The sequence below is a fragment of the Prionailurus viverrinus genome, chromosome A2 (assembly GCF_022837055.1).
Source record: "Prionailurus viverrinus isolate Anna chromosome A2, UM_Priviv_1.0, whole genome shotgun sequence".
In the NCBI taxonomy this organism is placed as follows: Eukaryota; Metazoa; Chordata; class Mammalia; order Carnivora; family Felidae; genus Prionailurus; species Prionailurus viverrinus.
Genome location: NC_062562.1, coordinates 169,723,307 through 169,750,067, shown reverse-complemented (window position 1 = coordinate 169,750,067; position 26,761 = coordinate 169,723,307). Strand labels below are relative to the sequence as shown.

General features: G+C 47.4%; 1 protein-coding gene and 1 long non-coding RNA gene across 5 annotated transcripts in view; both read left to right on the top strand.

The window, feature by feature from the left end:
- The first annotated feature begins 10,836 nt into the window (after nucleotides 1-10,836).
- The window catches only part of VIPR2 (vasoactive intestinal peptide receptor 2), a 69,797-nt gene continuing 53,872 nt past the window's right edge, over nucleotides 10,837-26,761 (top strand). For 3 of the 4 annotated variants that reach the window (XM_047848879.1, XM_047848877.1, XM_047848876.1), the window contains exons 1-2: nucleotides 10,837-11,004; nucleotides 13,103-13,202. In XM_047848879.1, coding sequence (XP_047704835.1) covers nucleotides 10,942-11,004; nucleotides 13,103-13,202 — 163 coding nt within the window. In that variant the 5' untranslated portion in view covers nucleotides 10,837-10,941. Of the gene's footprint in view, nucleotides 11,005-13,102; nucleotides 13,203-14,577; nucleotides 15,318-26,761 lie in introns of all 4 variants that reach the window. The other variant, XM_047848878.1, reaches the window with a different exon arrangement.
- LOC125160193 (uncharacterized) lies at nucleotides 18,438-23,207 on the top strand. Its single transcript, XR_007150170.1, has 3 exons — nucleotides 18,438-20,098; nucleotides 20,526-20,713; nucleotides 21,245-23,207. It is a non-coding gene; the product is annotated as an uncharacterized LOC125160193 (long non-coding RNA).

The following is a 26,761-nucleotide window of genomic DNA, read 5'->3' as shown; positions in this document are numbered from 1 at the left end:
ATAGAAAATCTGAATAAGCCTATATCTATTAAAGTGAATTAAAATAAACATTTAATAACCTTTCCAAACAGAAAGTACTGGCCCAGATGGGTTCAGTGGTGAATTTTATCTAACATTTAAGGGAGAAAACATAAAAAATTTCTACAATCTCTCCCAGAGGATAGAAGTAGAGGGACTACTCTGAAATCACTCTATGAGGGCAGCATTACCCTAACACCCAAACTGGACCGGAGCATTGTGAGTAGAGAAAACTATAGACCAATATCTCTCATGGTCACAGATACAAAAATATTCAACAGAATATTAACAAACTAAATCCAACAATTTATAAACATAATCACACAGCACAAACTTGTGGGATTTATTCCAGGTATGCAAAACTAGTTCAACATTTGAAAATCAATTAATGTAATGTATTACATCAACAAGCTACAAAAGAAAAATTATATAATTGCATGAAGTAGATATGGAAATAGCATTTGACAAAACCCAACACTTATGCATGATAAAAACTCTCAATGAAGCAGGAATTGAAGGGACCTTCCTCAATTTAAAAAAGAACATCCACCCAAATAGCCAAAACAATCCTAAAAAAGAAAAGAAAAGCTGGAGGCATCACGATTCCAGACTTCAAGCTATATTACAAAGCTGTTATCATCAAGACAGGATGGTACTATCATGAAAACAAACACATAGATCAATGCAACAGAATAAAAAACCCAGAAATGTATCCACAACTATATGGTCAACTAATCTTCGACAAAGCAGAAAAGAATATCCAATGGAAAAAAGACAGTGTCTTCAACAAGTGGTGCTGGGAAAACTGGACAGCGACATGCAGAATGAAAATGGACCACTTTTTTACACCATACACAAAAATAAATTCTGACTGGATGAAAGGCCTAAATGTGAGACAGGAAACCATCAAAATCTTGGGGGAGAACACAGGCAACAACCCCTTTGACCTGGACCGCAGCAATTTCTTACTAGACACATTGCTAGAGGCAAGGGAAACAAAGGCAAACATGAACTATTAGGATACATCAACATAAAAATATATATCAACCTCATCAACATAAAAAACTTCTTCATGGCAAAGGAAACAACGAAACTAAAAGGTAACATATAGAACAGGAGACGATACTTGCAAATGACACATCAAATAAAGGGTTAGTATCCAAAATCTATAAAGAACTTATCAAACTCAACACCCAAAAAACAAATAATCCAATTAAGAAATGGGCAGGAAACATGAATAGACATTTTCCCAAAGAAGACATCCAGACAGGAGTGCCTGGGTGGCTCAGTCAGTTAAGTGTCCGACTTTGGCTCGGGTCATGATCTCATGGTTCATGGGTTCGAGCCTTGCGTCGGGCTCTGTGCTGACAGCTCAGAGCCTGGAGCCTGCTTTGGATTCTGTGTCTCCTTCTCACTCTGCTCCTCCCCCACTCACACTCTGTCTCTCTCTCTCTCAAAAATAAATAAACATTAAAAATTTGTAAAAAAAGAAGACATCCAGACAGCTAACAGACACATGAAGAAATGTTCAGCATCACTCATCTCAGGAAAATACAAATCAAAACCACAATGACATACCCCCTCACACGTGTCAGAATGGCAAAAATTAACAACACAGAAACCAACAGATGTTGGCAAGGATGCAGAGAAAGGGAAATCCTCTTACACTGTTGGTGGGAATGCAAACTGGTGCAGCCACTCTGGAAAACAGTGTGCAGGTTCCTCAAAAAGTTAAAAATAGAATTACCCTACAACCCAGCAATTGTACTACTAGGTACTTGCCAAAAGGCTACAAAAATACAAATTTGAAGGAATATATGCACCTCGATGTTTATAGCAGCATATGGTTCATATCAACCATAGCCAAACTATGAAGAGAGCCCATGCTCATTGACTAATGAATGGATAAGGAAGCTGTAGTGTGTGTGTGTGTGTGTGTGTGTGTGTGCGTGTATGCCATCAAAAAGAATGAAATCTTGCCATTTGCAACAACATGGATGGAACTAGAGTATATTATGTTAAGTGAAATAAGTCAGTCAGTCAGACTCTTAATGATAGAAAACAAATTAGGGTTGATGGAGGGAGATAAGTGGAGGATCGGCTAAATGGGTGATGAGTATTAAGGAGGGCACTTGTTATGAGGAGCATTGGGTGCTATATGTAAGCAACAAATCACTAAATTCTATCCCTGAAACCAATATTACATTATATGCTAACTGTTAAATTTAAATAAAAATTTGAAAAAGAAAAAAATGGTAATAAAAAAGGGAAAATAAGGTAAAATCAAAAAGAACATCCAGAGGAGGGGGGGACTCCTACAGTTAATATCATACTTAATGGTGACAGACTAGATACTTCCCTAAAATCAGGAAGGCATGAATGTCCCATCTCACCATTCCTATTCAACATCATACTGGAAGTTCTAGCTAATGCAATAAGACAAGAAAAAGAAATAAAAGGTATACAGATTGGGATTGAAGAAATAAAACCATTTTTGTTCACAAATGATATCATTGTCTATGTTGAAAATCCCAAAGAATCAACACAAAAATACTTCTTACAACCAATTAGTGACTACAGCCAAGTTGCAGGATACAAAGTTAATATACAAAGGTCAACTTCTTTCTTACAGAGCAGTAATGAACAATTGGAATATAACTCACCATTTATATTAGCACCAAAAAAAAACCCTGAAATACTTAGCTATAAATCAAACAAACTGTGTACAAGATCTGTATGAGGAAAAGTACAAAATTCTGATTAATGAAATCAAAGGAGAACTAAATAAATGGAGAGATAGTCCAGGTTCATGGATAAAAAGACTCCATATTGTCAACAGGTCAGTTCTTCCCCAATTAATCTGTAGATTCAACACAATCTCAGTCAAAATCCCAAAAGTTATTTTGTGGGTATGGACAAATTGATTCTAACATTTATATGGTGGCAAAAGATCCAGATTAGCCAACACAGAATTGAAGAAGAAACAAGTCAGAGGACTAACAATACTAGACTTCAAGCCTTACTATAAAGCTATAGTTATCAAGACAGTGTTAAAGTAATATGTTAAAAGACAAAACAATTAAAAGAGTAGACAAATAGATCAGTTGAATAGAATAGAGGGCCCAGAAATAGACCAAGCAAATACAGTGAACTAGTCTTTGACAAAGGAGGAAACGCAGTTCATAAAGAAAGGATAGTCTTTTCATCAATAGTACTGGAACAACTCATTCACATCCAAAAAAAAAAAAAAATGACTCTAGACACATATTTTACACCTTTCACAAAAATTAAGTCAAAATAAATCACAGACCTAAATGTAAAAGGCAAAAGTATAAAACTCCTAAAAGTTAACACAGGAGAAAGTACAGATGACCTTGAGTTTAGTGACGACTTTTTATATACAACACCAAAGCATAATCCAAGAACAAAAAAATTGGTAAGTGGGACTTTATTAAAATTAAAGAATTTTTCTCTGTGAAGGAAATACTAAGAAACTGAGAAGACAAATCACAGACTGGGAGAAAATGTTTGCAAACCACCTATCTGATAAAGGACTAGAATAAAAAAGGTACAAAAAAATTTTTTAACTCAACAATAAGAAAACAACACAATTTTTTTTAATTGGCAAAAGATCTGAAACAGACACTTCACCAAAGAAGATATACAGAGGGCAAATAAGCATATGAAAACATGCTCTTCATTATATGTCATCAGGGAAATACAAAGTAAAACAATAAGATACCATTTCGCCCCTCTTAGAGTGGCCAAAATCTGGAACACTGATAATGCCAAATGCTGGCAACAGAAACTCTCCTTCATCGCTGCTGGGAGTGCAAAGTGGTGCAGCCACTTTGGAAGAGTTTGGCAGTTTCTTACAAAGCTAAACACACTCTTACCATATTATCCAACAATTCCACCTGTAGGCATTTACCTGAATGAGTTGAAAACTTATGTCTACACAAAAAAACCCACTCATGAATATGTATAGCAGCTTTATTCATAATTGCTAAAATTGGAAGCAACCGAGATGTCCTTCAGTAGGTGATGGACAAACGTGCAGCCAGACAATCGAATGCTATTCCATGCTAAAAAAAAAAAAAAATGAGCTACCAAGTCTAAAAGAAAAAAAATGGAGGAACCATAAATGCATGTTGTTATGTGAAAGAAGCCAATCTAAAAAGACTATGCACTGTATAATTCCACTATGTGACATTCTCCAAAAGGCAAAACTATGGAAACAGTAGACTTCACACCTTAGTTAATAATAACATTGGCTAACCAGTTTTAATGATGTGACACAATAGTACAAGATGTTAATAAAGAGAAAACTGGGGCACCCAGCTGGCTCAGTCATGTGACTCAATCTTGGGGTCGTGAGTTTGAGCCCCACATTGAGTGTATTATGACAACCTTGGAGGAGGAAATTACAGAGGTGGGAATTACGATGATTTTGGAAAGTGTAACCAGCAACTTTCTAACAAGTCAAATGAAGAGTGGAAACTTTGGTGGCAGCAGGAATATGGGGGGACCATATGGTAGAGAACGCTATGGTCCTGGAGGCAGTGGAGGAAGTGGGAGTTATGAAGGGAGAAGCCAATACTGAGCTTCTCCCTATTTGCATGGGCTTCTCTGTATAAATTGGAGAGAATGAGAGCCCAGAGGTAACAGAACAGCTTCAGGTATTGAAATAACAATGTTAAGGAAACTCTTATGTCAGTCATGCATAAACAATGCAGTGATGTGGAATGTGAAGGGGATGTCAGAATTGTGTCCTTTCTACTCAGTTTTACTGTGAACATGTAACTGCAACCACACCTTTCCAGATGCATCTTACACACCACCACCATGCTTCCTTTATTCTGGGGGGAGGGGGTAGGAGGGCAAGGAACAGGCCCCTCTCCGGTGTTTCTGAAGGCTGCTGGTCCAGGCTCAGCTCAGGGCTGCGTGAAAGAACATCAAAGGCGACTCAGCCAGTTATGTCAGAATTTAAACTCAAAGGCCAAAAAAGTACGATCAATTACCCCACATTTCAAAGTGAGGTGCTAGACCATCAACAGAAGAGTTGCCAAGGGAATGACCCCAAAGACTCTGCTCCAAGTTGAGTGGGAGAAGAAGGCCAGGAAGGCAGGACTTTTAGAGGACAGCCCCCACTGACACCGCCCTTCCCCACAAGGGAGCGAGGGGACACCTCCCCTCCCTCAGACCAAGTATAGCACCTCAAGCTCCATCTGGGGAGCTTGGCCTGTGTTCTCTGAAGGAAGCAGGAGTCACTCTGACCCCCAGGCAGTCTGAAGGTAAGGCCACATCTGGCAGACTGCCCCATTTGGCAAAACAAAGGGTGTGTTTTTATTCTCCTTAGCCAGCTGTCAACTCCCATGGAATATCTTGAAACTCTTCCTTTCAGGCAGACAGACTGGAGAGGAAAGAAAACCCCAGGAGAAGGGAAACCTGTGGGAGCTGCAGGCATCCTGAGAGGCATCCTTCACGTGGAAAGGGCTACAGCTGAGGGGTCTCCAGCATTACTGGGTCAGGGGAGGCCTGAGGAACTCAAAAAGCAACCCGTGCTGTGCCAGTAAGTAGGGCTGTCTGACTCTTCCCACCCTCCCTCTGGCCTGGAGGATGCCCAGGCTACAGTGGTAAAGTCATGTGGAGGCTCCTACCCCACCATGCCGTGCACAGGACTGGGCTGGGAGAGAGACCTTTTATTTTTATTTTTATTTTTAATCCAAGTTAGTTATCATATAGTGTAATAATGAGTTCAGGAATAGAATTTAGTGATTCATCACTTACATGCAACAACACCCAGTGCTCATCTCAACAAGTGCCCTCCTTAGTGCCCATCGCCCATTTAGCCCATCCCCCCACCCAACACCCCGCCAGCAACCCTCAGTCTGTGTTCTGTATTTAAGAGTCTCCTATGATGTGTCTCCCTCTCTGTTTTTATCTTGTTTTTTCTTCCCTTCCCCTATGTTCATCTGTTTTGTTTCTTAAATTCCATACATGAGTGAAATCATATGATATTTGTCTTTCTCTGACTTACTTCGCTTAGCATAATACACTCTAGTTCCATCCATGTTGTTGCAAATGGCAGGATTTCATCCTTTCTCATTGCCAAGTAGTATTCCACTGTATATATAAACCACTTCTTATTTATCCATTCATCTGTTGATGGATATTTGGGCTCTTTCCATACTTTGGCTATTGTCAATACTGCTGCTATAAACATTGGGGTGCATGTCCCCCTCTGAATCAACTTTTTTTATCCTTTGGATAAATACCTAGTAGTGCTATTGCTGGGTCATAGGTAGTTCTATTTTTAACTTTTTGAGGAACCTCCATACTGTTTTCCAGAATGGCTGCACCAGTTTGCATTCCCACCAGCAGGCAAAAGGGTTCCTCTTTCTCTGCATCCTCACCAACATCTATTGTTGCCTGAGTTGTTAATTTTAGCCACTCTGACAAGTGTAAAGTGGTATCTCATTGAAGTTTTGATTTGTATTTCCCAGATGATGAGTGATGTTGAGCATCTTTTCATGTGTCTGTTAACCACCTGGATGTCTTCTTTGGAAAAGTGTCTATTCATGTCTTTTACCGATTTCTTCACCGGATTGTTTGGGTTTTTGGGTGTTGAGTTTGATAAGTTCTTCATAGATTTTGGATACTAACCCTTTATCTGATATATCATTTGTAAATATCTTTTCCCATTCTGTAGGCTGCCTTTTACTTTTGCTGATTGTTTCCTTCACCGTGCAGAAGTTTTTAACTTGATGAGGTCCCAATAGTTCATGTTTGCTTTTGTTTCCCTTGCCTCTGGAGACATGTCAAGTAAAAAGTTGTTGCGGCTGAGGCCAAAGAGTTTGTTGCCTGGTTTCTCCTCTAGGATTTTGATGGTTTCCTGTCTCACATTTAGGTCTTTCATCCATTTTGAGTTTATTTTTGTGTATGGTTTAACAAAGTGGTCCAGGTTCATTTTTCTACATGCCACTGTCCAGTTTTACTCAACACTATTTGCTGAAGAGACTGTCTTTATTCCATTGGATATTCTTTCCTGCTTTGTCAAAGATTAGTTGGCCATGCATTTGTAGGTCCATTTCTGGGTTCTCTATTCCGTTCCATTGGCCTAAGCATCTGTTTTTGTGCCAGTAACATACTGTCTTGATGATTACACCTTTGTAATACAGCTTGAAGTCCAGAATTGTGATTCCTCCAGCTTTGGTTTTCTTTATCAGCATTACTTTGGCTATTCAGGGTCTTTTCTGGTTCCATACAAATTTTAGAATTGTTTTTTCTAGCTCTGTGAAGAATGTTGGTGTTATTTTGATAGGGACTGATGGGAAAGAGACCTTTTAAATTAAGCAGTTGAGAGTTGTTATCCCACAGCACTGGGACTTTACTCTCTGGAAAAGAGATCCTCACCAGAAAAGGACCTAGGGCTGCCAGGGTCTCACAAGGCTGCAGGCGTAAAGGGAATTTACTCTAAATGAACCCACCTCGCTGGATAGGTCAGCTTTGGCCGAACATAGGAAGGGCCGGAAATGGCACGGGCAGACTTGCAGCCCAGATGCCACTAACCCAGCCTGGGGCTGAAGCCTGGGTTATATCTGTCCATCCAGGCAGCCAGAGCCAGGAGTGGGGCCAAGGGGGACACATCCCCAAGGCAGCACTTCACATCCATATACTTTTAAAAACGTTTGCATAGGCTCTGCATGGCTCATATTTGATTTTTATCTTTGTCATCATCTTGAGAAATAGGCCACACACGTGTCAGGAATTCTACTCCACAGCTTGGGAAAATAATGCAATCTTATGTGGCACAATGCACTGAGCATCGGCTCTGTGCCCCAGGGTACCCTGAGGTACATAGAGCATAAGGAGCCAGGCTTCTCGGTGCCTATAGGAACTGGAAACACAACCACAGGAGACCCATGGGGTGCAAGGCCAAGGTCTAGGCCCAGAAGGGCATGCCTGTGACCGCCTTCTGATCCCCCTAGACACACAGTTGTGAGAGGGCAAATGACTAAAAGTGTTCTCCAACACCCCAGGCTTTTTTTAGGGGGCAAGAAGAAGTACATGTTTTCTTGAAATCTAGCATCCAGGCTTTTAAAAGTCACACAAATTGGGATACAGCAAATGGCGAATTTCCTCATAGGTACAAGTTAACAATGGCCTTGGGGGGTGTGGGAATGACCTCCACCCAAGCAGATATGGTGCCCAGAATTACTCGTCTCGGCAGAGGAACCAGAAGGACTTCAGAGTTATGTGTATTCAAAGCTTACTTTCCTCTTTTGGTATTTCGTTGTGAGCGATTTCACTCTCTTCTGACCAGGAAGATCTGAGGCTTCCCCTCACTGAATCGATAGGTTTCTGGGCTTCTAATCTGCTCAAGCTTCCACCATGAAAGATTTGGTTCTCTCCACTCAGAGCTGAGCCTGGAAAACCCAGGGGAGCCACAGGCGAAACAGTGCCAGAAAATGTGTGCTGTGTGGGCAAGGGAGTGCTGGCAGAAGAGGTGTCCAGGCAGCAGGTGGGGAGGGCAGCTGAAATGTGTCCTACAGTTCCCACCCCCTCCTGGGTGCCCTCTCCACTGGCAAGTGCAGGTGCCAAGGTCAGGTGTGGTCAGAAGACCTGGGGGAGCAGGAGGCAGAGGTAGGGCCCTTGTGACCAGAGCCCAGGATAGGGACCAACACTTCTGCAAGGCATCAGCACAACACGGTCAGTAAGTCCAGTGCCAGAGGCCCAGAAAACTAGGCCAATGCTGCACCGCGTCAGGCCCCCACATAGTAACTCCTCTCCCAGCTCTGAGAACACATAGGCCCTTCTTCAAGGAAAATGGGAAAATTCCTGGGAGAGTGCGCATTTATCCAAAAGGGACAGCACCACCCATCCCACCATCAGGGGGAATTCTGAACAAGGTAAGAACAGTCAGAACTAAAGAACAGTTGGCTGTGCGTGCCATCTGCAGGGTGTATAATTGTGGCTCTCATACAGTATGGATTTTGCTCCCCGTCGGGTTGATTATCTGTCAGGTTCTCAAGCCTCCCAAATTGGCCACACTTCATGATTTCTCCGATGCTGGCAGCACCTTCATTGTTCCTTGTGCTTCTGCCCAAGGTCTTTATCTGAGATGCTTTCCACTCTCCAGTCTTGGTCTCCCACCTGTAACCATTCCTCTGAACGGTCACACTTAAGTGTCCACTCCTCCAAGCCCCTCCCGCAAGAAGCCAACTCCTCCTTCTCCCATTAGCCTGTATCTCATTGTCATCCCGCTTCCTTCACGTCAGATGGACTCAGACATGGGAAGACACCTTGTGTCTTGCCCTGAACCCGATGTAGTAATGTTTAGAGTGTAGGCCCTCAACAACAAAACATATATGCATGCATTAATGATCTTGGTTCTTACAGCCACACTCTGAGGTGGAAGGCAGGTACTCTTATTCTCATTTACAAATGGACATATAGCTCAAAGTTCATTGCCTTGCTCAGGGTTGAGTAGTGAGTAAAAGAAATGTTTGTCAAACTGGACCCAGGATCAATAAGCTTCTAGACCCCAAACTGCACACGTAAAGCATCCAGATCTTGGCCTCTCCTACTGTTCCCAGCAGGACAGATGATAGACAGACAGACAGACAGATAGACGATAGACAGATGGCTGATAGGTATTAATGGATACATGCGGGGAGGGGGAGGAGTGGTCAGAGGACACAAATGATAAAAAGCTAATGAGGTAAAGCTTTAATAGCTGAATCTAAATAAATGATGACAGCTCAGGGCCTGGAGCCTGCTTGGGATTCTGTGTCTCCCTCTCTCTCTGCCCCTCCCCTGCTCGCACTCTGTCTCTCCCTCTCTCTCAAAAATAACCATTAAAAATAATTTTTAAAAAAATTTTAACGTTTATTTATTATTGAGAGACACAGAGAGACAGAGCATGAGCAGGGGAAGGGCGAGAGACAGGGAGACACAGAATCTGAAGCAGGCTCCAGGCTCCGAGCTGTCAGCACAGAGCCCGACTTGGGGCTCAAACCCACGAACCATCAGATCGTGACCTGAGCCGAAGTCTGATGCTCAACTGACTGAGCACCCAGGTGCCCCCAAAATAATTTTTTAAAGGGTGTTCTTTGAACTTTTCTTGTTCTAACCTCTGTGGAAGTTTGAAATTGTTTTCAAAGGAAAAGTCAAAACCACAACAAAATTATCTGTTTCATTCTTCTTTGCTAGCTACCCAGCAACTAGCTGTAATGCTAAAATAATCCATTGGGAAGTTTAAAGCGGACGCGATGCTTCAGGAAATGCTCATTTCTGTCTCAGGCCTCTGCACCTGCCGGCCCCTCTGGCTTTCACCGCTGGACGCAGGCAGGACCTGCCACCAGGGGGAAATCTGCCCAAACCCAAACGCACTCTGATTTTCCTCTTAATTTCCAGTTGCCCCAACCGACCCCCACCCCTAGCCCCCTCCCCTGGCTTCGAAGGTAGCACACGCACCCTAACTGGGTTTCTGGACACTTTCCTGGGCGTCTTTTCGCTTATTATTTAACAAGGAGGACACAAGTGGGCGCAAACCCAGCTCGGTTCACACCTGGAGCCTCTTCCCAAAGGGGGTCACTCCCCAGTGGCTCTTCCCCCGACCTCTCCACTTGGGGTCGGGCGGGCACTGCCAGCGTCCGGCCCCCCGCGCCATCTCCTCTCCGCTTTCCCAGCGGCTGAAGGCGCGAGCGGGGGCAGGGGGTGGGGCGGTGAGCGGGAGGAGGGGGCGCGGGGCGGGGCCGCGGGCGCGGGGGGCGGAGCCGCGGGGCGCGGGGAGCAGCCGGGGCCGGCGGGGAAGCAGGCGGCCGCCCCACGGCAGCTGCAGGGCGCGCGGCGCTCGGACCGCGGGAGCCGGGGGTGCGCGCCCGCGGCTCGGCCCATGCGGGCGTCGGGGGCGCGGGGATGAGGGCGCCCGCGCTGCTGCCGCCCGCGTTGCTGACCTGCTGCGGCTGGCTGCTCGCCCCGGTGAGTGCGCCCCGCGACCCGGGTCCGCGCCCTGGCTCCCCGGCTGCGCTGCCCTCCCGCGTCCCGGAGGTGGAGGGTGGAGGTTGGAGGGTGGGGGGTGGGAGCTGGCCCGGAGACCTCCGCCCGCCCGCGCGCGCCCCGCCCCGGGTCTGGGGGAGCTGCGGACCCTTCCCCGCGGTTCAGGGAGATGCGTCTGTAGCCCCGGGTTCGCGGGGCGCGGGACCCAGCTTCCTCCAGGGCGCTGGTCCCGGCGGAGCTGCTTCGGCCGCGTCTTCCCGAGGCGCGGGGCGCCCCGAGCGGGGTCAGGGGACCGGGCTGCGGCCACCTGCACGGGCTTCCCCCGCCGGAGGGAAGTGAGGAGTCCCCCACCTCCCGTAGTTGCTCCGGGGTGTCACCGAGGGACACGCTGTGGCTGAAGAAAGTTTCCTCTCGGAAAAATACCCTTTTCGTCGCTACGAGAGCACAGCAGGAAATGATGCCCTGCAGAGCAGTTTGTTAAATGACTGTATTAGTGGGACATTCCTGTCATTTGAAGACCTTTTAAACAAAATTGTCAGCCTGGTGTCTTGCTTCCCCCGTAGAGCGAGGCCGTTGTGGCCGGTTGAGTGCGTATTGCAGCCGGTCCCGGCCCCACCGAGCCCCAGCCCCTCCTGAGGAGGTGAGGCCGAGGGCGGGGCTATGTAGGGAGGTGGTGATCGCACCGCTTAGGGGACAGAGAACCTACTAACTCCCCTGTCTGGTGCTAAGGCTTAGCAGGCCTCTCCTCCCTCAGAGGAAGGCGGTTGGACAAGACCTTTGTTAGTGATTTTAATGCTTTGAAAGAGCCAGCGAGTTAGAAGTACCAGGAGTTATTCTGGCTGATGCAGCTTTCATTTCTAAGATGCCCCAAAGTAAGTCCTTGCTCTGCGTGTCCCAAGAATGTCAGGAACCACAGTGTCTTTTTATACCTTGACAAACATGTTTTAAGTCAACATAACTTTCCTAATTCTGAAATGTAAACCATTGACTTGTTCAGATAGGAAGGTACAATCTGTCTGAAACCAGGAGTTTCTACAGTTTGGTGGTTGTCCGGAAATGGGCTGCAGGGAGGGGCTTGGTGTCTTTCTTAAAATGAGGGTAGATGTGGCGAAAGTATCAACGTTTCCCTCTTAATTCTGTTCAGAAACTGGATTTCTGGTTAGAGTTCTACTGACCTCTTTGATAGTAGGATAATTAAGTACAGATGACCATAGTATACTACCCAGAGCATGACTCTCTTAGAGTAAAAATAAAATTTTGGTCAGACACGGGAGGGGGTATGCAGCCTGCTGTGTGAGCACTTGGGGTGGGGGAATAAAAACAGAGAACATTGGATTTTCACGAAAGCAAATCAGAGAATATTTTCTTCTAAGGCTGAAATGTGTCGTTTTGTCTTTTCATCGTTAATGGGCAATATTAACTACACCTTTGGTTCCTGCGACCCGTTGGGAGGGGAAATCAACCACCTCTTGTTTGGTGGCAACCACAGTGACGCAGCCCTTCCCACGCTTCGTCTCCCTGCTTATCCCTCTGATCGTCCTGAAAATCTCCTTCGCACCAATTCCAAAGTTTCAGATGTGACCTGCAGTCTCTACGAATAACGTTATCCTGTTAGAGCTCTGTTGAGATGCAGAGGCTGTGGTCCTTAGGTGAGGCGTGTAGGCGTCTGGGCTAGCGTGTGGGCATTGAGAATGGTCTGTGAGGAGATATGTACATCCTTTAATTAGATCAAGGACCACGAAATGGAGGGCTCCAATACTGAAAGATGATTAGGATCAAAGAGCTTTATTACTGCCAGATTAGTACCAACATCATACAGTGTATGATGTTAGTAAGCTGTTTTCCTGCTCAGTAAAAAAAATATTTTATTAGATTTTATGTTTGTTTTAGAATTCCTTCACAAAGTGAATTTGTTTTCATAACCATGCCAGAAATATGAAGGTGACTGCTTTTAAATGAGTGTTATTTGGGGAGCACTTTGGAATCGAAGGGTGTTTTATTTTATTTTGTAGAACTGTTGTTTGACTTTCCTCTTCTGGTGGAATTTTTAGTCACTCTCATTTTTTTAAACCTTGACCAGGTGAACAGTGTTCACCCAGAATGTCGATTTCATCTGGAAATACAGGAGGAAGAGACAAAATGTGCAGAGCTTCTAAGAACTCAAACAGAAAAATACAAAGGTAAGGTAGTCACGGGGTGAGTGTGATGGTCCTAGCTAGATAACCTGACGGGCAGATAGCTGATGCCTCACTCTAAACATTGAGGTTTTAAGGTCACCTGCGTCTTCACGAAAAGGTCTGTTTCCACTGTTTTCTAATGAATGCTGGTAAAACTCCTATGAATATTAGGGGCGGCGGAATCCTTCACACAATAAACCTTTTGAAAGAAAGCCGTAATCCTTAATAGTAACGGTATCCATCGTTTAACATAATAGCAACAGTTACTGAAATAATTTCATGGGCATTGTTATGCTTTGCAAAAGCAACTCCCATTTCTACGGAATGAGTATCTGATTTCTTTCCTTTAAAAACTGTAGTCACATCACAGATTCTTTTTGTCAAATTAAGAATGGTGGAGGAGCGCATGGGTGGCTCTATCAGTTAAGCATCCGACTCTTGATTTTGGCTCAGGTCATGATGTCATGGTTCATGGAATCAAGTCCTGTGTTGTGCTCCTTGGTGAATGCTGAGTGGGGAGTCTGCTTGGGATTCTCTGTCTCCCTGTCTCTTTGCCTCTCCCCTACACACACACACACACACACACACACACACTGACTCTCTCTCTCTCTCTCTCTCTCTCAAAATAAATAAATAAACAGTAAAAAAAAAACCCACCAAATATATTAAAAAAAAAAGAATTGTGGAAATGTCAGAAATCAAACAAGAAAATGAGACTTGTGTTTTCCCAAAGACACTATTGTGTCTATCCCCTATTGTGAATACCGTGAATTTGCTCCTTTTATTTTCTCCAGGTCAAAGGACACATGCTGGGACCACATACATTCCAGTCAGACACACTCCAGGTCTATAAACTCAGAAAGGTGCTGTGACAACACCCAAATTATAACAGTAGCAAAAACCTTTTGTCCCTCAACTTTCTTTTTCTCTGTCCATTTTCAAATTAAAATCAAAATAAGCCTATGTTATGTGTTCAAATAGTTTAGTGTCCTGCAGAGGGACTTCAGACCAGAGTTACAGACACGGGCTTTGTTCTAGACCAGCACTGCCCAGAAGAAATAGAATATGAACCACATAGGGAATTTTTAATATTCTAGTTGCCACATTAAAATAAGTTTTAAAAATGTGAGATTAATTTTAATATACTTTATCCTAATACTTGTATCCAAGTCATTATCATTTCAACTAGTAATCAATATAAAATACTGATGAGAAATTTTACATTTTTTGTATACTAAGTCTTAGAAACCCAGCCTGTATATCCAAATACATCCAAATCATTATCATTTCAACTTGTAATCAATAGAAAATATTGATGAGAAATCTACATTTTTTGTATACCAAGTCTTAGAACGCCAGCATTTATTTTGCTCTACAGTTTGGACCCGCCACCTTTCGGATACTCACCACAGCCAGTGGCTCCCATGCTGGACAGTATGGCACCAGACCTCTACTAACATAGACATCCTGTGCTCTTTCTGGTCCCTTCTGGAGCCTCCGCTTGCTTGGCTGAAAAATGAGGTCTGTGACCCCAGGACTCCTCCAGCCTTAAAGATCTGTGATTTTGGTAATGCACACATGGTCCTGAGGCCACATCTTCCAAATGGTCTGGTAGAGCTCTGACCAGAGAAAGGCGAATGAAGCAGCTCAGCCCCACAGCAAATGTGGACCAGGCGTCACTCCTGTGCACAGCTCTATGCTGACCACGAGCCAGGTGTGAGGACAGAGGAGACACTGGTTCGGCCAGCCAGAACCTCAAGATGAAACAGTCGTCATGGCCACTGAGGTCTGTTCCCTGTGGTGAAAATTAAGAGATTTAAGACAAATAAATGCTGAGAAGAGACAGACTTAAGAATTGTCTGGTGAGTGGCCAGTGGACCCAGGGCCCTGCAGCTCTGTCCACACTGCCTCCTGCATGAAGGGGGATGGAATGCTGTCTGCTGCATCCTCGGTAGGTGAGCCCGGGCTGTCCACAGACTCCTGGAGAGTGGGAACTTTACCCCCTCACGCCATTATTGCACAGTCAAGTTGTTGACGTGTTCTGAGGCTGCCCACAAATGGCGTTCACTCACTGGCGTTAATTTTTCTCCTGGAGCATGAACAGACCTGCTTCTTCATGTGAGTTCTTCCACTCTTCAAAGGGCATTCATTCACAGGCTCCATGAGGCAGAACACGTCCAGTTCCTGCAGACTCCCCAGGCCCTCTGCAATCCGCTGTGGATACGCACAGACACTCCCGAAATGGGGGAGGGAAGATTGCCTTGACATGGCTGGCACATGCCCACAGGTTGCCCTCGATTTCATGATTGTTGATAGATTGTTTGCAGACAACACACCTGTCCCTCGCGTGCATCTGGGGTCTACTTCCCTCCCCTTGCTTCTCTCACAACTGATGTTTTAGGGAAAAGCTCCTAGAATGCTTAGTGTGGCTTGTTTGTCACTCTCGATTTCCCACATTCATCAAGAACATTTTGTTAACAAATAGAAAACTGGCACTGTTTCAGTGGGCAGCAAGGAACACTTAACATTTAAAAACTAGAATATGGCTCATGACTTTCCCTCTGAGGAATCCCATCACAGTTGGCCAGGGGCTGGCTGGATAACGGACAAAGCAGGACAGAAGGGGCATCTGTAAGTTTGTGCCAGTGACTCACCTCACGGGTGCTGTGTGGCGGGAAACGAGACTAGTTCAGGGAAGTTAGGTTTTCTGCCATTATGAAATAGGATGTTACGATCCACAATCAGGGTTTTTTTAATATATGAAAGATTCTTTATCCCTAGTTGTCTCACATAGATGGAGTGTGGAATTCATTAGTTCAAAACAATGTCCTTTTAGTTTTACTCTGTCCCAAAGGCACGGGTCTGACCCCTAGTCCCTGGCCAGCCCTTCATGAGTCTCAAGTGTTGGCCTTAGAGAGAGCTGGTGGCCGTGTGGCAGGGCAGGGGCAACATGGGACGGTGGGGATCTTGGGAACTGTGGATGGCAGCTCCTCCTTAACGACCCTCAGTTGTTACCGTGAGGAAATGCAGGTGCCAGCCTGCCCAGTTCCCGTGTTCAGAGAACACGGAAATGCAAACTTATACATAAAGTATTCCAATTTCTTAAGACTTTGCAACTCGTTCTTTTAAAAAGTTTGGCAGGAGACAAGCAAACCCCCTCTGGGGCAGACAGACACTGCCTGAAAGCCGTCAGATTCTTGCATGTGACGGTACGAAGACGGGTCAGGACGTTTCCAACATTCATTAGGGTCTCCTTCACACGCCCTTCCTGCCTTGGTCTTTAGGGTCTCAGAGGTGATCTGTCTGTGACCCACACCAAATGGCTGGATGGCAGTATCTAAGGGCAGGGTCTTTGAAAATCACTAAGTTCACCTTGACATCATCTGGAGCAGAGAGAACATGGTAGTTTGAGATAGAGGCCGTCACACATCTTCCTTGTGTGGAGTGGTGGAGAAAAACGTCCCTCGGTTTTCTTGCAATGACAAAGTGTGAGTCCTTAGACATTTTCTTATATTGAACATTTTTATTATTACTATTAGCTCTATAGCAAAAATATCTGCATGTGACCCATTTCGCCTTTGGGTCTGCAGGAAGAGCCCGCTAACAGGCCAGCTGCCCTTCAGGAGACAGGTGGCATTGTGACAGTCCTTTAGGCCTGGCCACCCGTCAGCTTCTGTAAAGAGAGACAATTTGTGTTCTGAATTCCTTTTTTTCTTACTTTTTGAAATATGCAGAGCTCGAATGCCAAGGTTATAGATAGTAATAAGTCACCAGAATAAAGACACTGTACATGAGGTAAGCCAGGAGCAGAGCGAAGGCATTCTGATCGGATGAAAGTGTGCGTTTGCTCACTTTCGGCGGAAGTAAAAGTGAGAGGAGACATTAGCTTAGGACCAGGGCCATGGGAAGCGCTCCACTAGAAGACTGACTTTCCTCTGGCTTTTTTAAACAAAGGGTGCTTACTGCGTTAATTTTGATCGACGCGTCAAGAGCTGTGAGGGGTTTGGAGTCCCCATACTTGCAAGCTAACCAGTTGGGCCGCCACAGTTTCACAGATGCCTGCGGGCCTGGGACCCTGGGTCAGAGACAGCAGGCCTGGGACCCTGGGTCAGAGACAGACTTGACCGCTCCCAGCAAACAGGCAGCCGGGGTGTCATGTTCACATACTCCCTTTCCCCAGAGCCCACAGGACTGACGCGGTGCCCGCGGGCGGTTTGTGTCACAGCTGAGGAGCCCTCAGTGTCACGGGAGGCTGCTGGCCCTCCCGCCCAGCCTTTGCTCCAGAGAAAGATGCTCTCTCCTTTACTGGGGTCAGCCCAGAGGGAGGCACTGTGCCTGTCCGTCAAACCTGTTTCACAGACATTCTCAAAAAGACAGTTGGGACAAAGCTGTCAGCGCTCGTCCCAGGACAGCGGCTTCTCAGTAGGCTTGAATGTCCTTCTTCTTCTCCACAGCATGACTGTTGTGACCACGGCTCGCTGTCCCCCCACACTGTCCTCAAGGGGGAGAGGGCATTTCGTCCCCATCATGGCCCAAGGTCTTACACAGTACTTGGCATTTAAAAAGATACTGAATAAGCTTTTGCTGAACAAATTAATGAAAATTTTCACATTAAAAATTAAGTGATACATGCGCATGAAAAAATACCATTCAAAAACGTGTCTAATGGCTAATGTTCCCCACTCCAAACCTCCAGCGCCCCTCCCTTGCCTCCTAAAGAACGTGCGCACACAGTGTGTAATGTGTCCCTGCTTCCCTTTTGTACAGACGTAAGCCAGGCACCACGTACCCATACGCTCCGTCTGTGCTCGGTCTGTCTTTTTGTTTTCAACTTCAGCAATGTATTTGGTCACGGCTGTGTATTTAAATATTCTATTAAGAGATGCATAGTGTTCTAACATACTATTCATCCGTCTGTCCCAGGCTCCTGGGCTCTTAGGGAGCTTACAAGCTGTGCTCTAATGCCTGCATTTGTTCATGTGAATAAAATACTTCACCAGCGTTTGACGGTGGACTTCAAGCCACTGATCATGAAATTGAAACATTCTCCTCATGTGACTGAAGAACTCGTTAACAGCTTTCTTATTTCTGTGATGGTTTTGTCACAGAAAATGTAAGCGATTACATCCCATTTTATGTCTCATCTCTTCCTTGCACCTTTTCATCACAAAGGGAACTAAGCCCTTTCAGAAAATCAAGTGAGGAGGCTGTCTCTTCTGCAGACTCTTCCTGGATCCCCACCTGTCCGAGGCACCTGTTTCTGGCCAGCGTGGCCCGTGCACAGAGAGCCCTGCTGTCACATGCTTCATCTGCTTTGTGGTTGTCTTTCTCCCTGCAGAGCACGAGCCCTTGAAGAGCAAGCTCCATATTCGTGGCTTTCTATCCCTGGTCCTTACAGACACGCGAGCAGATGCGTAAACAGAGTACCCACCGTCTTCTATTCATGTGGGTCTGAAGGGAGGCACTCTGGAAGTTCATGGCACGGCCAAGGAGAATGCAGCTGCCCTTCTGATGTCAGTGTGGTGCTAGAGGCCCGCTTCTTCCCCCTCCCCTCCCCGCTGACATGGTGGGCTCTTGTTCTAGTCCAAATATCTCTTTGGGCCGATAGATTAAATAGCCTGATCTGTTTTTTCCCATTGAACTGGGTCTTTTTTTTTTTTTCTTGACTAGATTTCTCGTGATTCTAAACTCCTTAGAATCAGCTAGTAGCCTTGGTTATATAAATAATCAATAATCATTTATTGAATTTTCTGAAAGTAATGACTCTAAGTTTACTTTTTACAGGAAAAAAATCCCACTGAGAAAGATTCTACCTTGAATTAAATTTTTATGTTTAGACTCACAACAGGAATCGTAAACAAGAAATCGGTTTCTCGTAAGTGAGATACTTGCACACCTGGAAACCACGGTGATCGCTGATCTTATTTGGAAGAAGAAGCCTATAACCTGAGGTTAAATCCCAGGAAGGGACTTCGAAGTGGGCTCACACTGCACTGATTCAGACCAGGGTCACTTCTGTCCTCCCTTCTAAGACCGGCCCAAGTCCCTTGGTGCTGGTGACCCCAAGGCTCAGCTCAGCGGCTCAACAATGGCCTTCACTGCTTCTGCCTCTTTGCTTCGTGTGTTCCCCTCTAAGCCCAAATTTCTTCCTTCCCCCAGATTCTCACAGGACCAGTGGCATGTTCTCCTGCTCTTCTGGTTGGTGGGAATGGGGCTGTAAAGCTGGGTTTCTTCTCCAGATGACCCTGGCAGCACAAGTTCTGATTCGACTGACGTCCTGTTGTTTCCCATTTGCGCACCCATCATGTGCCGTGTGTACAGGCGGGAGTTTCTGCAGCCTGCTGTCTCTGGGGTCTTTTGCCCTGGCACGAGAGCCCTGTGGAGGCCCCCAGCCCCCCCGCACCTGTGCTCTGTGCACACACGTCAGACAGAGCCACGGTTTCTGCCTGGCGCTGGCTGTCCTGGCACGGGGCCAGTGCTGCCATTGGAGGATGGAAGGTAACGGGTATCACTATGGCATGACCCCCTCAGATCCTTGGTGGATTTTCTCCTGCACGGTTTTGATTGTTGGGCAGCCCTTCCTGACAAGGACGTGGAGATTTGAAGGTGTTCAGTTGCAAGGCTTTGTAGGGTTTTCTGGGTCAAGCACCGATTCTGGGGGGCTGCTTTGAAATGCCCTGTGGCCAAGCCTCTGGTCTTGAGCGGCTGCCTTGTATCATGGCATGAGTGAAAATGAGGCTGTCTTGTCATTTGCGGACACATTGGCTGAGTCTGTCTTTCATTAATTTTTTCAGCATGTTTTTATTGAGTGTATACCAGGAAGGAAGGCATGAAGCGAAATTGGATGGAACATGATCACCCCCTCTCGGAACCCCAAATCACGTCCCCAGCGGCATGGGGTGAGCAGGGATAACAGGGCTTTGAGTCAAAAGGCAGTAGGATTTCTGAGGGGAAACCAGACAATGTAGGCATACAATAACATCAGTTTACTTGGAACCAGAAACTGACAGTGATAGAAAAATGATTAAGGACTTACATCATCTTTACTCAGAGATAAGACAGAGTGAGGGTGGGTGGGAACACTTCCAAGAAAAATTGATGCTTTTTGATAATAAGCTAATCAGTGGCCAGTATTTTGCGAATTTACTACACACACTTTATGCACAGCAGTCCTCCTGTTCAGTGACGTCATGTGTCCTGTGTCAGACCTGGGATGGATTCACTCCCACCTGGCGGCTCCCAGACACCCTGCCACCAGGCCAAGCCCTCTTGCATCTCGGTATTGCTTCTGTCATGACAGTGAGCACACGCCCTCTTGTATTGCAGGCGTCCCTTCTCCGGGTTCCTCAGCCTCTTGGCACAAAGGCTTCTGCTGGAGGGACCCTTCCTTTCTGGCACGGATTGACCTGAGAAGCACAGGCTGTGCGAATTCCACCAGTGAGCAGGGCAGAGGGAGGCACCAGGCATGCTGTGTCCCTGAGAGGCTGGGCCATGTCTCAGGACGAAGGAGGCAGGTGTGCACACGGCAGATGTCAGGGCAGCCCTCCATCCTGATCTGGATCAAGGCGCGTCGAAGTATAGAAATGCGAAAGAACGTTCTGAGAGTCTCGTCCAAAGTTGGTGGCAGACAGAGCCCAGGTCCCTGGCCTCCTAGTCAAATGCTGTTTTTACAAAGCCATGTTTGGTATCTTAGCGAGAACATGCTTTAGAAAAGGATTTTCCTTCCTCTTTAGTGTCTGCTTCAAAGAGACAGGAGATTCCTTTGACACTACACGATCTATTAGCCGAGACTGTGCCTAAGTCTCTTGAGTGCTCACTTTAACTGTCAGCATGTTCAGCTGAAGCTACCTCTTTGCATAAGGGATTCCCTCATTTGTGAAATCAGCATTTCCTTTTCTCTGGCCTACAGTGATGGTTTTGAAGTTTCGGGACAGGACCTTGATTGGTACCTTAGTTTCCTCATCACACCCCTGGTGGGGTCCCTCAGTCCTCTGCTCTTCTGTGTGGACATAGGCCTGTCACCAGCTGCTGTGGTCTTTCTGCAGGTGGAGACCGGGAGGTCCGGGATGACAGATCCATGGCCCAGAGCATTCCCAGACGTCTGCACCCCCCTGGGATGGCATGCTTACTGTGACTCAGTCAGCAGTGCTCTGGCAGCCCAAGAGCTACTTCCGAAGACTCCCTCCCTCCTATCCCAGGGAGATATTAACACAGCTTTTTAAATCTGTGACTTCTTCACAGCTCCCTCCTTTCCTGCGGAGAGAGGACAGAGGCCTGTTTGGGAGGGCAGTGGGGGTGCAGCCAGGATGCCTGGTGGGGCCCTGCCCACGTAGCCCCAATGACAAGGGCAGCACGTCCTTCCTACTGCCCCTTCCCCAGCACTTCGGCTCTGTCCTGTGAGCCCCTGGGCTCAGTACCCTGAGACACTAAAAGATCCACGCAAGCCCGTCTGCCTGCTCCTCAGGAGTTCAGAGGAGGGAGTGTTTCCACTGGGGGGCCGGGTGCTGGCTGTGGTCTCAAGCTCCGAGATGCAGGGCGTGGACCAACAGTGAAGGGGAGAGGCACGTGTTGGGAGTGCAGGGCGTCAGCCCGGGGAAGGACTAGGAACAGGGAAAGGAAAATGGAGTTGACCCCCAGCCTGGATTGCTGAGAATAAAGAGCCTACCGAGGGATTCTGGAAAGTGAGCTGCACCTCAGGTAGGCTCTTGGGGCAGACGCTTCTGAGAGGAGTCGTTAGGGTGGCCCTGGGAGCGGAGCAGCCTGCTAAGTGAGTAACATCCCGGGCGGGACATGAAGGTGTCCGCTGTAGGGGAGGAGGGGAAGAGCCGTTGCCACAGATGGTGCAGCCAGCAGCCCAACTGCAGAGAGATGGCGACCGGGGAGGCCCCGGGGGCTGGACGGTGTGAGTCAGCTGCCCCCCAGAAGTGCAAAAGGAGCCGGAGACAGAGCTGAGGGCCGAGGAAGAGGTGCCTTGGGGTGGGGACCACTGAGTCCACATGGGAGCCGAAGAGAGAGGCAGAGGCAGAGGGCCGCTGAGCGGGTGGGACTGTGTTTGGCAGAAGGCCTTGCGTGCAGACTCGAGCTCAAGGGCAGAGCTGAAGGAAGAGGCGGGCAGGGAGGACAGGGTGAGGTATCAGGGGCCCCACACTCCCGGGGGGATGGGGCTGAGGAGGTCACCAGACCTGGACCCGGGGCACTGACTGGCAGACACTCGTGGGGACCCTGGCGGCTGTGTCGTACCGGCCCTCGTAACAGCTGCATTTCCCACAGCGGCCGGTCCCAGAGGGAGCTGGAGGCACCCTTGGCTTGGAGGAGCAGGGCCGGGCGTGTCTGTGCTTGGGCTGGTTCTCACACCCAGGGTCACACTCCGCTGTGCGCCTGCTGTGCTGTGTGTGAGGACGATTTGTCACGCTCCTCATAACACTGTTAGATCTATGTCCTGGAACGATCCTGGGAAGTCACCCAAGTCCCGATCATAAATCTGTGGAGGATTATCCTGGGAATAACATGGCAGGAGGCCCAGCATATTAGCCTCTCAGCAGAGCAGTGCCCTGCCCCGCCTGGAGTTCACATGGTCCCGACTTGTCGAAGACATTGGGAGCAAGGCTTTGGAGAATTTTTGACATTTAAGGAAACAGAGGCTGCTTGTAAACGGCGATAACAGCAAACACTTCAGTGAGTGAAAGGCACAAGCTGGTTGACACGATTTAGCACACGCATCAGTTTCCCTAAACCGACACCATTTTAGGGCCTTACACAGGCTTCTGAAGGCAGCCTGAGAGGGTGTGGGTGCTGCTCTGGCCTTTGAGGTGTTGGCGGCCCATCACTGGGCAGCGGTGCTGACCGGAGGGTCCCACCCACAGGCATCAGATTCACTCAAGCTCAACTTGGAGGACATTCTGATGTTTGGGATTTATTGGATTTGGCATATTTTTAAATTTTAAAAAAAAATTTTTTTTTTTTAATTTATTTTTGAGGGAGGGAGAGAGAGAGACAGAGCATGAGCTGAGGAGGGGCAGAGAGAGAGAGAGGGAGACACAGAATCTGAGGCAGTCTCCAGGCCCTGAACCGTCAACACAGAGCCTGATGTGGGGCTTGAACCCATGAACCGTGAGATCATGACCTGAGATAAAGTCGGACACTTAACCACCTGAGCCACCCAGGGGCCCCAAATTTGGCATATTTTTAAAACACGTGAGTTCAAACTTGATCTCTTTTTTTGAAAAATCCTTTTGTTTGGTTAACAGCCTTGGTTAATTCTGGGTTTTGAGTCTTGGTTTAATGTGAGTTTGAGTCCCAGAATATGACTCTCACTAATGGAATCCACCTGCACCACCAACCCCAAAATAAAACTTTCCTGCTTCCAGATGCAAAGTTTCAAAGCGATCTATTATCAAAGTGCCATCCAGCGGCAACGTCGTAGCAAATGGTATTTCCAGACCTTAGTTGTAGTTCACCTCCAGGCTACTGAGAAGGGCATTACTTCATTCAGCACCCTAATTAGACAGAATATTGGGGTATCCTGGCATTGTCTGAAAAATAGCTTCCCTGTAAAATATTCCTTGTAGCACCTTAAATGTCTCTGGAGTCCAGGTCGGCTGTGGGACCTGGGTTTTCTACTGTGTAAAATCGAGGTGTCTCACAAGTGACCTACGGAAGCAGTATGGCCCCAGGGCCTCATCCAGGCCTGCTTAGCTGTTTCTTTCAGGGACCTAAGGCTTAGGGACCTGCTTTGTGGACTCGTGCACAAGCCCCAGGAATGATGAAGCACCAGTCCCCAGGTGATGTCTCTGTGGTGTATTCTCCTGCTGTCTTGGTCAAGGCCCTCCTGGCAGAGGTAACTCGTGATAGCGCAGCCTTGGGAACATAGTAGCTGCTCACTAAACACGGGTTGAAGAAATGAATACTTGTTACTGCAGATGATAAGAGGGCGTGGCTCATGTCAGCTACAAGCCTGTTACATCACGAAGAAAGTGCAGGCTGTTGGTTAGACAGTGTGTTGTTTCGTTTCTGCCTCCACGGACAACAGACAGCTAGGTTGTCACCATGCCCCAAGCTTGTTCTATCAACTTGTCTTCCAGACCCTTCCGGGAACACGCTTCTGGCATGTGCTTGTCTTTCACCTACACTGATGGTCTGTGAATGTCCAGAGCACATTCATTAGTCCTGAAGAGTTACTGCATTGGCTACGTCCCCTCAAAAGGCCCCTTTCTGCTGTGCTGCCAGTAAGCATTATTTTCATCATTCCTGATTGCAACATTGTAAAAACATTTGTTAATGTCTATTCACTTTTGAAAGAGACAGAGCATGAGCAGGGGAGGGGCAGAGAGAGAGACACAGAATCCCAAGCAGGCTCCAGGCTCCAAGCCGTCAGCATAGAGCCCAACGCAGGACTTGAACCCGTGAACCGTGAGATCATGACCCGAGCCAAAGTCAGACACCTAACCGACTGAGCCACCCAGGCGCCCCATGATTGCAGCGTTTTTAAAGCAGCATTTAGCACCATACCCAGCTTAGCAAATGCATGGATGTGTCTTGCCGTATCTTACTGGTAAATATTTTAAGAACAAACGATGTAAATATGCATCCTTAGAACAAGAGAAAGAAGGAATCCCTCATCTAGTAAGATTTGATCATCACTTTTCGGGCTCAGATTAACTAGGGTTCTACAGGATTTAGCGTAACAGGATATTTGTAATTGGCCCCCGAACTGGCAACGTGCAAAGATATATACAAGAAGGAAACCAGAAACCGAGGGAAGGACTGGTGGGAAAATTTAGGAGTGGGAAGTGTGTTTTGGAGCCTCTAGACCCAGTGGCAGGTTTACCGGTGATTCTGTCCACTGTCCACAGGGCTGGGAGTCTGGACCTGCTGGGCATCTCCAGGCAGCTTCCTTTGGACTTTGTCAGCCACACTGGGGAGCCTTGTTTACAGTAAATGCTGAGACGAGCCCAGCACGAAGTGTTCTCTGCTTCTGGCAGTGCTGGAGGGAGGACTGCCGTGTCTCTACCTCATGCACCCTGAGCTCAGGCCACAGAGACCCTGGGGTCCTTCCTGTGCTGTGTGCTCAGCTCAGGCTCCTGGGAAGCCCTGCCTTGAGTGTCGGGAAGTGGTCTCTGTGTGTATGGGGGTGGTCTCTGAGCAGAAAGGCAAAGCTGGGTAGGGAGGAGAGTGTTAAGTTGTTGCCATTTCTGCCCATTGAAGACTCCAGAAGCAGAATTAGGTCTGAGAGCAGAAATTACAAGTAGCCCAGTTTTGACTGCAGGACATGGGACAAATCTTACAGTGACCTGAGGCCCCGAGGTGGGAGGGTTACTTGATGATGTGCTGACCGCCACTGGGAGAAATTAGAGGGTCCAGAGCTGCCCGTTGGGGCTACATCTGGTCCTTTGAATCCTGGGTGCCCACCAGTATGTGGCGTCTAGAGTGAGGGGAGAATGCTGGTCACAGAGTCTTCCTGGCTCTGGGGCTCTCGGAGACTTGTGTGTGTGTTCACCTGTTCGTGAGCACCTAGCAGGAAAGGAAAAGCTCGTGTCCCCTCAGTGAGCCTGGTGCAGCACGGCCCTGGGGCCAGCTCTGTGGGGCCAGCAGGCAGGGGCTGGGCAGCAGTCGGCTTGTCCGGGGATTCAGGTCAGAACAAATGGCTGTGTTCACAGACAAAGCACTGTGTACAAAAGGTTTCTTCCAACTAAATTGGTGAGTCATTCCAGTGAACTTTCAGTTCTTTAAATTGATAATAGGCATGGAGGGGGGCTGGAAATGGGAAACAGATCAATGACTTTGATGACCAAAAGGAAGAGACCATTACATAAGAATTTTAGAGCTCAGAGGATCTATGGAAAGCTCCTAGGTGGCTGCCAAGCCATGCCTGTCGGGACTCCTCCAGTTCTCATTCGGATGGGAGGGACTGAGAACACAGTTCACACGGCCCAGGCATTCCTGGTGGCAGGCCGCATGGTGAGGCCGCATGTGCTGCGGGGCTCTTGTCTCAGCTTTTGTCTGGTTCATCCTTGCCCTACAGGAACAGAGTGCAAAGCGGGGCTCTGTCTTCAGTCAATAACAATGAGTGAGCCCACTGAAAGCAAAAGGGAGTAGCTGCTTTGGAGGCGTTTTCAGGGCCTATGGGATGAGTCCCCATGAGGGCACAGGCCACTGCCTCATCCCTGAATTCGTCCTTGTCCTCTGCCCAGGAGCCGGCCTGCAGGGACCAGGGGCTGTGGCTGAGAGACAGAAGCCCTGTCCGACTGCACAGGGAAGGAGGGGGTGGAGGTTTCCACCAAGAGAGGCTCTCAGCCTTCCAGACACACTGGGCACATCTGCCCCTTGCCCGCCCAGCCCTCGCTGCCCCTGCCACACCACAGGCCGCTGGCTGCCCATATCTGATCAGGAAACCAGACTGTGCCTCAGCCCGCAGTCATCAGAAACTCGAGGGGCACAGCCTGCATTTCCCACTGGGCAGGCACGAAGGGACGGCACCCTCTCAGATCAGGTCTGGCACAGGCATATGAGTGCATGGTTTAACAAACGTGAGAATTGTGAGTTTCCCTGCATGCTGCACGCTA